Source organism: Hakea prostrata, chromosome 11 (assembly GCF_041222555.1).
Source record: "Hakea prostrata isolate BN-2017 chromosome 11, UWA_Hpros_2, whole genome shotgun sequence".
In the NCBI taxonomy this organism is placed as follows: domain Eukaryota; kingdom Viridiplantae; phylum Streptophyta; class Magnoliopsida; order Proteales; family Proteaceae; genus Hakea; species Hakea prostrata.
In genome coordinates, this window is record NC_142610.1 from 14,041,126 (window position 1) to 14,056,227 (window position 15,102).

Here is a 15,102-nt window from a genome sequence, read left to right on the forward strand (position 1 = left end):
TTCCCTACCCCGTCCCCACGCATCACAATGCTCTATGCCCCTACCCATTGTCCAGGCACTTAAAAAATGTCCATTTTCAAAGACAGAGTACCTAAAACGAACTTACCTTAAGGGTTTAGCAACTACGGTGCAATTCACCCAAAGATAGAACTGGTGACGTTTAAACCAACTTTTGATTCAAACAAGAAAGAAAGAAAAGAAAAGACGTTAAAACCAAATGTTAAACTTCAAATGCTCAAATATAATAACCCAGTTGTTAAAAGCTCAAACACAAGGAAAAAATGAAGAGGTAACTGTTAAACATCAATTTTTCATTAAATAAAAAGATCTAGATGTTACAATGATTTCCAAAAATAAAGCAACGCACCAAGAATACTGAGGATCTTGATATGCGGAGCCTCCTGGGTTTCCAACATTAGGTGAAAACTAAAACACTCCTTTAGAAGTACACAGTTGGAACTAATACAACGAGTTAACACCACTTCATTACTACCTGATCTTCCTAGCTCTCTTGCTCTTGGGGGAGTTCCCTGGTGTCATGCTTCCCAGCTTCCGTTTGTTCCCAATCTGTTTGGACACCCCTCCACTATTCACACCGAGGGCCTTCACTTTCCTGGCAGCAACTGCAGGTCGTTTAGCCTCACGTGCTTTCTTCTCAGAGCCTTTCTTAGAGTGGATTTTCTCCCGTTCAATGGTTCTTGGAGAGAAACCCATTTTCTTCTGCACCCCTGTTTTGTTTGCCCGCAGGCCCTGGTAAGAAAGATCAACCTTCGCTTTGGGCCTTTTATTTCCATCAACCAAATTCTCACTAGGAGTCTCAGCCGGTCTTTTCATCGGTAATCTCTCTTTCCTTAATGGGGATTCCTTTCCTTTTTTTGACGGTGTTGAATCAGATTTGGCATGGTAGAGCCTCAATTCACGGTCACGAAGCTTCAAGTATTTCTTCTTAACAATCATGTTGGCAGCATCCTGCATGTCACAAATGCCAATAGTCATCACTCCGTGAACGGATTCGGTTCATATCCCCTGGGAAGCACTTGGTGCTACCCCGACGGCTTTATAATCACAAATGTAAGGGGGCCCACATGTGAAAAATAATAAAAAATTTTAAAAGTTCACCAGTACCCTGTGACCCCCCCCCCCCCCCAAAAAGGTAGCATGTGGTCAACAAAGAGGATCTGGACTCTCCATGAACTACCAAAAGAATACAAGATAATTGAAAAAACAACACAATTGAAACAACCCCTCACCCCCGTGGGGAGGCCTTGGGGAGCACCCCAGAAAAACTCAAATTACAAGGAAAAGCAATTCAGCTAATAGGACACTAATTCCAAGGAAGAAAACATTTCATCACTTTGATACCCAAATAACACAAACTATCCTTGGGCCAAAAACCACAAGAAAAACCCTACTCATTTTAGTCCTAAACAATGCACATAAGCTTCCATTACAAAAAAAATGATTTCTCTCCCAGACCTACAATACGTCATAGCACAACAGCTCAATGAAAGAAAGGTAAGGCCTTTTTTCACTTGATCCATCTCCCAAAAGCACTGCAGCAAGAACTCTACAATAATTTGTTTTTGTTCCTGTTTTAATATGATGAGCAACCACATTTATACTTCCTCTCTCTGGGTTTTCTCTTTCTTTTTTGCACCCCCGGCGGCGGGGGGGAGATAGCAGCTATGGATTGAACACTCATATCCTATCTCCTGATAAAAAATCTTCGTAAAAAAACCTGGAGGTTGTGCTTTTAAAATTCCTCACATCCAAGGCAGCTTACCAAAAGATTACTAATTAATACACTAAGCCCAAGATAAAAGGAAGCCCTTGTTGCCACAAAAGTTCAAAAGCTCCTCTAACCGCAGAGCCTATGCAATAAGCAATCAACCATTATGAATTAGAGCAATAAGAATTTCAGTCCCTGCTTTGTAACTCAGTCTGGTGTTCAAATCTATTTAAGCATCAGGAAAGGTCAGCCAACTGTACATTTTCACGAGAGATGATAATGATGTATAAAATAACGTGTGTTCTTTTTTGACATGAGTACTTGCAAAGCTGCAAAGAATTCCATTAATTGCGCAATGAACCTTATGAAGTTGATTGAGCACAAGTACAAGGTAAAACAACAAAACTAATTAAGCTGAGGTGAAGTTAGTCCAAACCAATGAAACTAGGTCATTTCTGCTTTCCTTTCTATTCTGTACCAGCAGTGCTATGTGAATAAGGAAGCAACTTGGTAACCACTCCATGACTTGGACTGATCATTTGGGGTTGGCTTACACACTAACAAATCCCAAAATCTTATATCCAAATAAGCTCCTAAAGTGAGACCCATAGCCGTAAATCATACCTAGTTCTGAGAATGCCACACTTCTGTGTTTTAAGCACAGCTGTTTTAGATCTTCAAGCTAATTCTAGGGTCCATAGGTCCATGAGTCAGGAGTCTAGTTTTGGTTCCATTGGGTGTTCAATTGAGTGAATAAGTCATCAATCTGAGACTCCCACTGCTTTCAGCATAGTCTGGCTTGGTTTGAAGGTTGTAGACAACCATCCTAGGTTTTTTGTTTAACCCCATTTTGGTAATACATGCAATACCCATCCCTTGTTCATTATTTCCAGATTGTTAAGTCTTTCCAGCTGATCTACCCCTCGGGTATCAGTAGATTCATTCGCCAATTTTTTTTTGGCAAATCTGCCTAGCTGCTCAATGGACTTCAGCTACCTAGTACAGAAGATATATCTACCACTACGAAGGGGAGAGTTTTTCATTGTTAGTTTGACTTTTTTTATTTATAGAACTACCATCAACTTGTACTTATAAGTTTAGTTTGTCCAGCACTACAGCATCCAGGTGGGCCATCAACTATTAGAATAGGGGGATTTGGAATCAGCATCAGATTCTCAGGCAATTTTGATGCTCTACATTCTGTCCAAGTTAGTAATTCCTAATATAAGGTTCTCCTTAAGAATTTAGGCACGACTAAAGCAGTGCTGAACCTTCACCTGATTGTATTTTCAGCCCATTCCTGGCTGGTTTTTGAATCACTAGTTTCTTTGTTCTGCACTATCAAATCTTGGTCATGATCCACAGCAACTTAGTCCTGCTACTAAGTCGTCCTAAACACATTAATGAGATACATCAAGACCTGTATCATTAATAAATGCACACCATCACCTTAATGTCTCAAAGACTAGGACTAAAGAAATGAATTTGATATAGGACAAGATCCAACTGATAAGATAACAAAGATAAGCTCATAGATGATTAATATAAATGATTTGTCAACTAAATCTCTCACCCCGACCCCCCCCAGGAAAAGAAGAGAGAGAGAGAGAGAGAGAGAGAGAAACACTAGTTTCTTTGTTCTGCACTATCAAATCTTGGTCATGATCCACAGCAACTTAGTCCTGATCCTAAATCAGTCCTAAACACATTAATGGGATACATCAAGACCTGTATCATTATTAATATCTACAATATATATTGATAAATGCACACCATCACCTTAATATCTCAAAGACTAGGACTAAAGAAATGAATGTGATATAGGACAAGATCCAACCAATAAAATAACAAAGATAAGATCATTGATGATATAAATGATTTATCAACCAAATTTCTCACCATAGAGAGAGTTTTTCTCACCCTGACCTCACACCCCCCCCCCGCCAAAAAAAAAAGATTCCAGAAGCAAAACAATTAAGCCCAGGTCAATGAATGATGGATAGCCAGTACCCTACACCCCCGCCTATGTCTCTTGACCCCTCTCCACTAATCCACAGCTATTAAGTGAAATGATTCAGAATCATCTTTTCTCAATCAAATATTTCTCCCCCCCCCGTAAGGTTCTCTGATTCAACTGACAGCTCATGAGGTTTTTGTGGCTGTAATAGTATAATATCTCTGAACCCTGGGGGTGGTAGTGGGATTATAGCATCTTTAATATATGCATACTAGCAAAGTAATATAGAGATGATGCTCAAAACACAATGCATAAACAGAGGCATCACAGCTAAATATCAGACCCTTGTTTTAAGCAAGACATAAGCAATGCCCTTCCCAATGCTTGTATGAGGATCTCTGATAACCCGGACAGCTTCAACGCTAGAACCCAACTGGTTAATCCCACAAAACAACTGATAAAGTTCTTCATCCTGCAGTGAAAGAGGAAACAGACTTGAATAATGGGGGGGAAAAAACAAAAAAAAAAAAAAAAAAAAAACAAAAACAAAAACCCTCCTCAGGACACTAAAAATATGGGCAAACTATTCTGGAGTCAATAACCTTCACATCAAATGGGAGATTTCCGACAAAAACAGTTTTCTTTCTATCATAAAGTGGCACATTCTCTCCCTTCAGTTTCTTACGAGGTGGGCATGCCATATCAACACGTACATGATTCCCCCCAATCTGCATCCACCAATAAGCACACCAATTAAGCAACAAGCACTTCATTTTTCAGAACAATGGAACGCCAATTGTTCCGTCCTGTTAAAAGAGAGATCAACCATACCACTGTCATATTGTGGGTCAAAGAAGAACGTGCAACTTGCTCATCTTTGAAAACAATGTATGCATGAACACTGCAAAACCAAAGGTTTATTATTGTACCAATTTTATAGTAACAGAAGAAGCCACTACAAAATATCATGAACAGATAACTACAACAAACTAAAAGAACAGGACAACTCTTATAAATATTTTACTATGGGGACATTTGGAATTGATTCTCGAGCTTAGAACTAGGTTTTGAAGGCAGAAAACTTCAGATCATATCATAAAGTTTGCGTCAGAAGCTTTGTAGTGAGGGAAGCATTCTGGGCAGGCTGCAGAGGAGAATATTGTATGCCATTGGTTCCGATACATGCTGTACTGAACCACTGCTTTGGAGTTTAGAAGGCAGGACAAAGTTACACATGTTACTCTGGGGAGATGTCCCCGATGGCTTATCAAGCTTAGAAACAGGTCTTTAAGGTCAGCAAGGTTGGATAAATCCACAGATGTCGCTTTGGAATAAACACTAGACCCAGCATCAGAAGCAAGCCACTCAATGGGATCATGAGCTGACAGGGCAGTCTCCATGAACACCTATTGGTTATGCCCTGTGCTGAACTCAATGCACTGCTTCTGGTTTCAGAAGCACCAGAAGCCATCTCCAACTTGGGAAAAGGCTCAGTTAAGTGATTAGTGATGACTGGAATGAGAGATGAATTGCAACATCAGGCATCGATTTCAATTGCCAAAGACAGGAAATGCATCTTTGTTCTTAGTTAATGGTTTAATTTATGATATATACTTCCTAAAAAAAAAACACAGCAGCAAAAGCAAAATTTCATGCAAGGATTCAGAAAGCAGACCTGTCGACCGCTTCGTTAATCTTCCCCTTAAAAATTGCACCTTTCCTGGGTATCTTGCTCTGATAATCAGAAACAGAAAACGTAAGAAAATATCACATTTTACAAACAAAAGCCCAATAACGGATGAACGAAATGGGTACTTACATCCAAGAGCGGCACAGACCGAATCCGAATTGATTCAATCTCCCCAAAACGGCTAAACTCCTTCAACAAAATTTTCTTCTTCACCTTCAACGGCAAATTTCCAACAAATACAGTCCTCAAGAGCTTGCTTTCGTCATCAAAACCTTCCTTTGCAACCATCAACTCCTCAGGATTATCCATCCTCTTCCGCTTCTCTCCCACGACCTTCTTGCCCATTCCCACCTTTTCACTCTCATCTTTCTCGGATACTCCATAATTCCTCCTCTCAAACTCCTCCTCAATCTCATCTCTCTTCCTCTTCTTATTCTTCTTCTTCTTCCCCTCCTCAACATGTACACCATCCTTGCTTTCTTCCTCATTCATACCTTTGTCGACCAAATCAACATCCAAATTAGGGTTTCTATCTATGGATTTCTTTCTCTTTTTCTCTTCCAAATTCTTCAGACCTCCCTTATCTATCGAATCATCGAACCCATCAGCATCGGCATCTGGTTTCTTTTCTTTGTGTCGCTTTCTCTTCTTGCTCTCAATCTGGGAATCAACACTGATGTCTGGATTTGAAACTTTAGGGTTCAGAGGAGTAGCTTCAGCTGAAACAAACCCTAACCCTATCTGTTCTTGATCTGGTTTGCGACGGAAGGGGTTGTTGGAGGTGAAAAGAGAAGAGCAACCCTCTTCAGGAATGTCTCCAAGAAGGCTTTTGAAGATGTCGGAAGAAGAACCGGTGACCTCGGCCTTCCGATCTTTCTCCGGCGGCGTTTGCTCCTTTGGTTTCTTTCCCATCTTGATACGCCTTGCAAGAAAACGAAGAACTCTCCGTTTGGATAACTATTTTTAGCTTCTATACAGAGTGTGTAACGGGTTCAGTTTTCAGAAGAGTTTCGGCGATATATATCGGAATTCTGCCCTTAGGCTCTGTTTGGTACGTTATCATTTTTAATTTTTACCTAATTTTTTAAAAATCAGGATAATATGAAGAAAAAAAATTAGTAACCAATAGGTAATATACGTTTGGTATATTTTTTGCAAAATGATTTTTATTGTTTTATTTTCAATACAAATCCTCTCCTCCCATGAATGGTAGGTTATTTATCATAATAAATGATCGATTGCACGGATAGTAAATATGTATTTGGTACCACTGAAGGGTTGCTCAGTCTGTAATAATCCGAACCTCTTTATGAGGAGGTTATAGGTTTGACTCTCCTTGTAGTTCATAATATAGTCTCCTCCATGCTCTGATATAAAGTTATCAATTCCAAAGAAAAAAAAGAATATGAATTTGGTACCTTCTTCATTTGGGAGACTAGTATCTTGTCTAGAATTATTTTACATGTAAAGATTGTTTTTGTGTTCAAATTTGATAAATATATTCTAAGAATGGGAAAAGAACAACTATTGAACACGTTCAAAATTTGATTTGTACAAACATTATTGAACTTGATATTGGAAGAGGATAAGGTACCGAAGGTTGAATGATGGTCTCGTTATATCCAATTATGTGGTTAACGATGAAAACCCCTAATAGAATTGATTTAATGAAAACTATAAATTTATTTGTGTAACAATTAAAAATAATCATACAAAAGACGGATCCTTTCCAAGACGATTCTAGCATTGAGTCCTTGAAACTAATATTTTAGGAATTTTTTTAGAGAAACACCTAGATAATTGGTGAAAATCACAGACATCCCAAAACTATGCTAAATTTGCAATGACCTCTTGATGCGCTTCTTAAATATGCACAATTATACACTTTATCTGCAAAATTCTGCCAAGGCATAGTTAGATAATTTCATAATTTCTGCACTACTCTTAATCTTATATGATTTTACAATGTTGCTCTTAGTAAGATGGAACCCTAAGTTTAATATTCTTTCTTCCTCCACGAGTTCTATCTTCTTCCATTGGTCATTCTATGGTATAAGATATATGATAACATAACTATGGTATATTTGTCATTTCATTTAACCAACTAAGGTCTGTCAATTTAGCATAATTTTGAAGTGTTTATGTTTTTCACCAATTATCATAGGATGTTCATGAAAATTTTCCTTTTCTTATTAGTTGTAATATAAATCAGCAAAGCGCAAGCCTTGGCACTGGCCGCTGGATCATATTTGTAGCCCGATATCAAGAAATCGAAATAACCTCTCAATAGATACTGTTACAGTAAGGCTGCATAGAAAAATTGCCCACTCACCTCAAAGCTCTACTTGTACAAAAGCCTCTGCCATTAGGTTCGCTTTAAGGTTTGTTTTTGAATTTATAGAAAGATAAAACATGTCATTCATCTAATCCCAAAAGAAAAAAAAACATGTCAATTAACAATGACAATTATTTTGACAATACTTTATAATATCTGAGGACTAATAAAAGTAAAATCGCTTGGCTGTTGAGCAATTAATGCGCAACACCTGCAGTTCTCGACCGAAATTTTGATCTCAACTGTTCATTTTCGAAAAGTGACATAAGACCAACGATTACAAAATATAGCTTCACCACCATGGTGACAACTATATATGGATATGACTCCACATATGGAGAGAAATCAACAATATTTATTGGCAACCTCCAGGATATATGCGCATAGCTCTTTGGGCTTAGACATCATGGCCATATGGTCTGAACCAGGGATCTCCGTCCACTCATCAGGTTTGCTTAGCTTAACCATCCACATCAGAAAAGCCTTCATAAAATCATCTTCATCACATAACACAAACACTTTCCTAACTGATCCATACCTCTCCTCTGAAACTGCTGTTTCCTTCATCATATCTTTAATTCCATAGAAACCCATAGGCCTTACAAGCTTGGTAGCAAGAGTTAGATCCTATACATGTTGCCAACACCTCATTAATTAGTGTTATCATATGGTTAATTACACTATAGCTCTATATAAATCATCTAGCTCCTTTCACCTGCAACTTAATTAAGAAGATATATATGTACATACCTCAGGTGGGCTTTTCTCATACTGCTTTTCTAGCCGCTTCATGTTTATAGGGACTTCAAACCAGAACATTCTTTCAGTACCTGTCTCTTTAGTCCTTCTATCAAGCTGTAAATTGTTTTTCAGAGTAAATTTGTTAATGTAAACAGTAGAAATCACAAAGAAACAAAACATATTTAGAAGTTCAATTCAAGAAACAAATTAATTTAACAAGATCTGCACCAAAAATTTTATTATATGCACATACCTCTTCTTCAATTTCAAGAAATACTGAGGGTGGGACTGGGCATGATAGCAGAGATGAAGACAGCTACAGATATCTTCTCAGGGAACTTCTCCATGGCAACAGAAATGCTTATTCCATTGTAACTATGACCGACTAGAATCACTTTCTCATCTTGTGGAAGAGAAGCCATGAAATCCATTAAGGGCTCATAATAGTCAGCAATGGAGTTGAGGTCTTGCACTTGTTTTGGGTTGATCCCTGAAGCTGCAAGATCAAGTGATGTTACAGCATGACCAGCTGAAGTGAGCAATGTCTCAAGCTTATACCAACACCAAGCCCCATGACAAGCTCCATGGATTAGAACGAAATGCTTCTGCTCGTTGTTTCTCTCCATTGCCTTTTCCTCTGTGTTGGCTTTCTGTACAGGGCTGTGGCTTTGGCTTAATTTGCTATTATATCATTAGAGGGGGACCACCATGGGGTGCACTGTTGTTAATAGATACAAGGGAAGAAGATAATGCAAAAATGGTATCCACAGATTTAGATTCTAGTCAATTGTTTATTTTAAACGTGGGGATAAGGTAGTGAGACCATAGTAGGGGATCTACACACAAACACACAGGGTTTGAGGCTAAGGCAGAGGGGCGGTCAGGACAGAGGTTTGTGCTTCCCCTTACACCTCTCAACCACATTTTAAGAAGGGCGCCCATGTAGGGCCCACTTCTGATTCATTTTGCCCAAACTTAGTGTGGTAGGTCCCCTCCTAATATGTGGTTGAAAGGTATAAGTGAAGCACAGCCTGTCAGGATTCAGACTTGGTGCTTTGAGTTTGTAGGGGCATAGCCTAAAGTACGGCATGACCCGATTTGATGGATTGACCCATTTACCCAATTAGAGTCTATATATGCATCTTGTGTTCACCTATAAGATTATTGAGAGGTTTGAAGTTTGTAATGCCATTTTTTGGGGATTTTTGTGAGATCTCTCTGCTATTTCTTTCTTCTACATGATGAAAAACTCTTCCCCTTTGCCCGCGGACGCAACACACCGCATTAGTGTGTGAACCACATTAAATCTCCATGTGTTTTTGTTTTTGTTTCTATCTCAATTCACTATTTCTTGGTGACAACTATCTAAAGTAAAATATGGATTCTATCAGTTTTATCTGAACCATAGACTCTTATAATGTATACCAGCTGGAAGTAGAGAAAGAAAACAAATGGCCTAAGAAGTTAGATCTGCAATTTTCTGATCACCGAAAAAAAAATCTGCAATTTTCTAATTGTAGGTAGGTATACAAAATTTCCAACATAACTTTTGGAAGGAATGATAACATCCTGAATCATAAAACAAGTAATGGAGCAACTAAACCATAAAACAAGAGCAAAAGCAAAGCAACATGGACCCAAGTCCCTTGAAACACCAAAAGCAGTGAGGGTTTCATGGTGTAGCCGTGTAGGCAAGACAATCTTGTAAGAACTGACAATTCTCATTAAGTGTAGTGTAGTGTTTGATGTTGCAGGTTTTTCATTGGGGAGACCAGCTTTTATATTATGCAATAAGATCAATCATAAAACACCATTTAGTTTCTTTGGTCTGATGGATCTTGTGTGGTAGCCTTCCCTCAGCCAAGTGCGTCCAACAGGTCCCAAACTTACATAATAAATTCTTCATTTCTATTCCAAGCTTCTGTGGCATACATAACCTGGATTTCGAATTGTGATTGCCTTTTGATTGTCACAAATGTTTGTTAGGTCATTCAGAAGCTAAATTAAGAGTTGCTAACAGAATACCTCTAAATTAAGCTTATATTGTATCATTAGATGATGACACTGTAGATATAGAGACACATTCACCAGAAATCACACATCTAGAATCATACCAACCCAAGAAGGAAAAGAAAGAAAAAAATGTATTAGAATGAGCTAGCTAACTGTCTGTCAAGCTAGTGAAAAAAGAAGTCACTTCATATGTTAGCTAAGTACACAAACTAGATCATCACCAAGGAGCATGAACCTCTGATTGGAACTCCATCTCATATGTCTCGGCCTTGGACTCCAAACTCTCAACTTTTTTGTTATAATTTGCATGAGTGGCTTTGATATCCATAAGTTTCGTTTCAAGATTTCTCATCTCCTCTTCCAGGGAAGCCCTTTTGGTCCTAGCTTCATTGTACATCTTTCTGTCCATTGCCCCTTGTGATTTCGTGAGGTTCAGAATCCGGCGCAGTCGAGCACGTAAAAATCCCACTTTCATCCCCAGTAGTTCAAAGGCTTTCAAGATTTTGTCCCAAGACTCAAGGTCATCCAAAGAGGTAGTGGTAAGATTGCAAGCTCGAATGGCATCAGCCACATTGACAATTTCAGAAATTATTCCAGCAGTTAACTTACAATTGATGCCTTTAAGAAGGTTACCATGGAGGAATCCCTTCTGACTGCCACAGAGGTCATAGTACTTCACTCGAACATGAAGCTGAAGCTGAGAGTCTATAATATCTACAACATCTGAGCCAGCTTCTTCAGAGTCATCTTCAAACTGTTCTGCAACTGGTGACCCAGTTTTAGAAACTGAATCTAGAAGAGAGGCCTTTACATTATTTCCTTGAAGAAAAGATAAATTGTCAAAGAATTAAATAAAATTGATGAGAACAACCCAACATAGTCTTGTCTTTAGGCCAAAAAAAGAAGAAACTTAGCCTTGTCTCAGAATAATGGAGCAGCAAATTCCAGAAAATCAACAGAGTCTAGCTGAGTTACCATCAACTATTTGCATTGGGATTGTGCCTGAATTAGGCAGACAAGGTGCTCCATCAACTTCAGCCAAATCATTTGCCCTTATAATGTAGACCTAAACGACAAAATTCGTAAGTATAAGCATATCTAGCCAATACTACAGAATGTAATGATTTTGACAGAATTGTAAGTTCAATGTTACAAATTCAAGAGCAGAGGAGCAACAGTTCTCCCTTCCTCCAGAGTCCAGAAGGAGGACTGAACCCCAGGAGCAACTGGGATCACAGAGCAATTCCACACCCAAGCACCATAGTACCATGACATAGGTTGTGATACCATTTCTACATGGTAGCCCAACAGCATGGTCAAGCTTAGCTGATCATCCAGTTTCCAGTTACATGAAAAGTGATCAGCTGAAATATCACATATAACTATTTAGGAAAATCCACATCACCTTGAATTTGGTAGCTTCAATAAGTTGGAAAACAAGTGCATCTCCCTCAACCACATTGTGCTCAATAGAGAATCCCCTCCATCCAGAACTGAGTACTGACTTTTCAACAAGGTATTTTGTTTTGTGCTCTTTCCCATCATAATCTACCAAGGTAATGCAACAATCTTCTTCAGGTAAATTTGAGTTGCAGAATCTCCTGGGAAGTCCCCATAACAGAAACAAATGCTACCCAATTACACAAGCAAGATCATCCCTTTTTTTATTTTATTATTTTTTATTAAAAAAAAAAAAAAAAAAAAAAAAAAAAAAAAAAAAAAAAAAAATAAAATTATTATTATTATATAAATATATATTATATAATATATATAATATAATATTATATATATATATATTTAATAAATTTTTTTATTTTATTATTGAATTTATGAAATAAATTACAGAAGGTGCTTGAGCTCACCAGCAAAAAGCCATGAGTAGCATGAGACGGAAGCATAAATTTCACTAAACTAGGCTTCCCCGGTTCTAGGTTTGATTGAACCTCCTTAGCTTGCTCCATTACAGATGAGTACAGTGGGTAATCCTTCGCTGCCCTCTTTCTCTTACAGCTTCAAATGGGGGGGGGGGGAGGCATGATTATTACATTCAAAAAGAACTGTAACTGACTGTAAAGGGCACAAATGTAGAATCATAGTTGTGTGTGTATATATATATATATATATATATTCAGAAATGCATCATAGCTTTTGTTCCTCTACACTTCTGTCTCAGAAGGTGTGGGAACTCCTAAATCCCTCTCAAACATTTTGGGGGAAGACTGATGAAACAAAAATACTTCAAAAATGGTAGTTTCCTTCAAGCTGCTTGGAAAGCAAATTCTTCTTGGGGATGGAAATCACTCCTTGCTAGAGATTTGATGAAGAAGGGCATTCTCATTTCACTGGGAGATGAAAAGACAACTAATCCATGGACTGACCCATGGATCCCAGGTAAAGATCCTTCTCATTCCACCCTTCCCCTAAATCGGAGTGCACCTACTTCGGTTTCCTTCTTTATTAGACATCTACATCATGGAACATGGAGAAACTGAGGGAATGGTGGACCCCAGACATGGTTGAAATTATATCTAATATAGAAATTCCATTGTTGGAAAGAGACGAAGAACCAGGGGCCAACAGCAAAGGAAGCCACAAGGCCAGCCTAGAGTCACAACAGGAATAACACCCAGAAGCATGGCCAAGGGGCATGAAACGCACGAGAGCAATATTGGAATGCAACACAAAAGATTACTACCCAGATTTAAAGAACGGGCGTAAAAACACCCAAGCAACCGCAGCCAGAAGGATCCAAACAAACACACACACGCCAAAAGCAACAAGGGGCCCAAGAACAGACGGAAGAAGAAACGCAGGTCAACCAGCACGATCCAACAGTGGGTAAAACACACAAGGAAGAAGAACCACACACGTGGATCGAGTGAGCAACCAACACCACTCGAAGCCAAACCAGGAAAACAGAGACAGGAAAAGACAGGACACGGGACAAACAAGCACAGGCGGGAGGACAAGGAAAACAGAGGACCCACCGAAAGAAGGTGGGCAAAAAAACGATGGACACAAAAACACAACAACCCAGAAGCAGGAGGAGGAACAAAGGGACATCGGGACGAAGATCTGTGTTGCGAAGGATGGGAAACAGCATGGAAACGAGGAACAGGGCAAGGAGCCGAACGGGCAGGTCGGCCAACGTTTTGAGGAAGTAATGTAGAGGTTATTGGCACAAAGTCAACCAATCCCTCCGAAGATTAGCTGCAAGACTGTAAAGCATTGGCAACATCCTTTGATTCAATTACTTTCTCTCATACACTTTGAGAAGATAATGATGTGGCAGACGTGTTTGGCCTTCAGGGCAGCTGAATCTCAAGAAGCTATATGGAGTAACACTGTTCCTCCATCTTTTCTTACTTGGCCTATGTTACTAGATAATTAAGGATGTAACTTGAACCGTGGATTAAAATCCAGATAAATGACTATTTTACCCAAAAAAATACACTGAAAAAGTCAAATACTACAACCAGAAGAAGATTAATGGTGATTTAGAAACACTCACTGGCTTCTATTGCTCTCTGTTTCATCAGCAACTACCTATTCAAATATCAAATATATTTACATCAACTTAATGCTTTTTTATTTCTCAATGTAATTTGAAGAAGAAAAGTGAAAAAGGGTTTTCTAAACAGACCTGCGAATGGTAAAAAGAAAGCGGAGCCGGAGGAGCAGAATGTACTTCGTTGACCTCAACCAGCTTTGGGTTTCCCCCACTGGGTTTGCTTGCTGTATGAAAATGCTAAAAAAAACAAAAGAAAAACAGGGAAGAACAAACATAAGAAATTGTAAAGCAAACCATTAACTGCTGCAGAGAAGATGGAGAAAGAGAATAGATGGGAGCTTTGGTACTTGAGAGGACTGGCACAGAGTAAGTTGATGATCTTCCGTGCTACTATCCTGGCTTTCGTAAAGATCCAGGGATCCAGTCTCCTTTTCCACCACCATTTCTATCACAAAGAGAAGCTTCACTAAGCAATCTGTTCTGTAGATGGACTGTTTTCATCGTTTTGATGTTGAAGATATAAACCCCACCAAGGAAGTCAAGCTGCCTTCTGCAATTCCTGCCCAACTTTGCTTTTTATAGCCAAAGTAGATGCATGATGATTTATCTTATTTGCATTATAGCATATCCACAGTAGCAATCTCTGTCAGGTGGTCCCTGGTTCCTTTATGTAACAAACGAATGGGTGTAGTGTAAGAGGGATTCGGGTTGGAACGAAGATGGGGTGGCAGAGAATAGTAAGAAAAGGGGCAGTGAAGGTTCGATTTTGAGCTATGCGTGAAGCCTGTGCAAAAGATGAGGAAAGAATTGAAAGGTGAGAGGAAGAAGACGACTGACAAGAAAAGCTGAAAGGGTAAAAATCGTCCAAAGACAAATTTTATTTTGCTGATTTTGTAAACTCACACTTATTAGATCCTTTATAGGGTTGGTCCACTTCACATGGAGAGGACTGACATGTTCCATCTTAAGTTCAAAGAAGATAAAAAATAATAATAATAATAAAAAAAAAAAAAAGGGGGGATAATGTTCTAAACAAAAAAAAAAAGGTTATATAATGTGGAAGAAATAAGTGTTTTAGCCAAGGGAAAAAAATAGGCAAAGGTAGAGAGAGAAAATGAGGAGAAAT

General features: G+C 38.7%; 2 protein-coding genes and 1 pseudogene across 3 annotated transcripts; all 3 read right to left on the reverse strand.

Annotated features, from left to right (window-relative positions):
• Nucleotides 1-290: 290 nt before the first annotated feature.
• LOC149000247 (RNA-binding (RRM/RBD/RNP motifs) family protein) lies at nt 291-6,364 on the reverse strand. The gene is made up of 6 exons (XM_089140414.1): nt 5,506-6,364; nt 5,362-5,420; nt 4,518-4,587; nt 4,289-4,414; nt 4,030-4,158; nt 291-969 (listed from the first exon to the last, which is right to left on the reverse strand). Exons 1-6 carry the CDS (start codon nt 6,286-6,288, stop codon nt 490-492), a joined length of 1,647 nt encoding a protein of 548 aa, XP_088996540.1. The 5' UTR covers nt 6,289-6,364; the 3' UTR covers nt 291-489.
• Nucleotides 6,365-7,677: 1,313 nt separating this feature from the next.
• Nucleotides 7,678-9,097, reverse strand: LOC149000248 (methyl jasmonate esterase 1-like; annotated as a pseudogene). The gene is made up of 3 exons (XR_016170855.1): nt 8,706-9,097; nt 8,462-8,566; nt 7,678-8,338 (listed from the first exon to the last, which is right to left on the reverse strand). The product of XR_016170855.1 is annotated as a methyl jasmonate esterase 1-like (transcript).
• Nucleotides 9,098-10,374: 1,277 nt separating this feature from the next.
• Nucleotides 10,375-14,829, reverse strand: LOC149000249 (B3 domain-containing protein Os01g0234100-like). The gene is made up of 7 exons (XM_089139146.1): nt 14,324-14,829; nt 14,109-14,213; nt 13,977-14,011; nt 12,328-12,475; nt 11,871-12,095; nt 11,441-11,531; nt 10,375-11,284 (listed from the first exon to the last, which is right to left on the reverse strand). The coding sequence occupies exons 1-7, from the start codon at nt 14,417-14,419 to the stop codon at nt 10,683-10,685; spliced, it is 1,302 nt and encodes a 433-aa protein (XP_088995272.1). The 5' UTR covers nt 14,420-14,829; the 3' UTR covers nt 10,375-10,682.
• Between the last annotated feature and the right edge of the window lie 273 nt (nt 14,830-15,102).

What these genes read in the sequence shown, in the direction of transcription:
- LOC149000247 (XM_089140414.1), bottom strand. Translation starts at nt 6,288, where the DNA reads ATGGGAAAGAAACCAAAGGAGCAAACGCCGCCGGAGAAAGATCGGAAG. An exon ending in ATCTCCCATTTGATGTGAAG is followed by an intron (nt 4,159 to 4,288) that starts GTTATTGACTCC and finishes CTTTCACTGCAG; the next exon opens with GATGAAGAACTTTATCAGTT. An exon ending in ATGTCTTGCTTAAAACAAGG is followed by an intron (nt 970 to 4,029) that starts GTCTGATATTTA and finishes TGTGACATGCAG; the next exon opens with GATGCTGCCAACATGATTGT.
- LOC149000249 (XM_089139146.1), bottom strand. Translation starts at nt 14,419, where the DNA reads ATGGTGGTGGAAAAGGAGACTGGATCCCTGGATCTTTACGAAAGCCAG. An exon ending in TTTCTTTTTACCATTCGCAG is followed by an intron (nt 14,012 to 14,108) that starts GTCTGTTTAGAA and finishes ATATTTGAATAG; the next exon opens with GTAGTTGCTGATGAAACAGA. An exon ending in ACAGAGAGCAATAGAAGCCA is followed by an intron (nt 12,476 to 13,976) that starts GTGAGTGTTTCT and finishes CCCCATTTGAAG; the next exon opens with CTGTAAGAGAAAGAGGGCAG.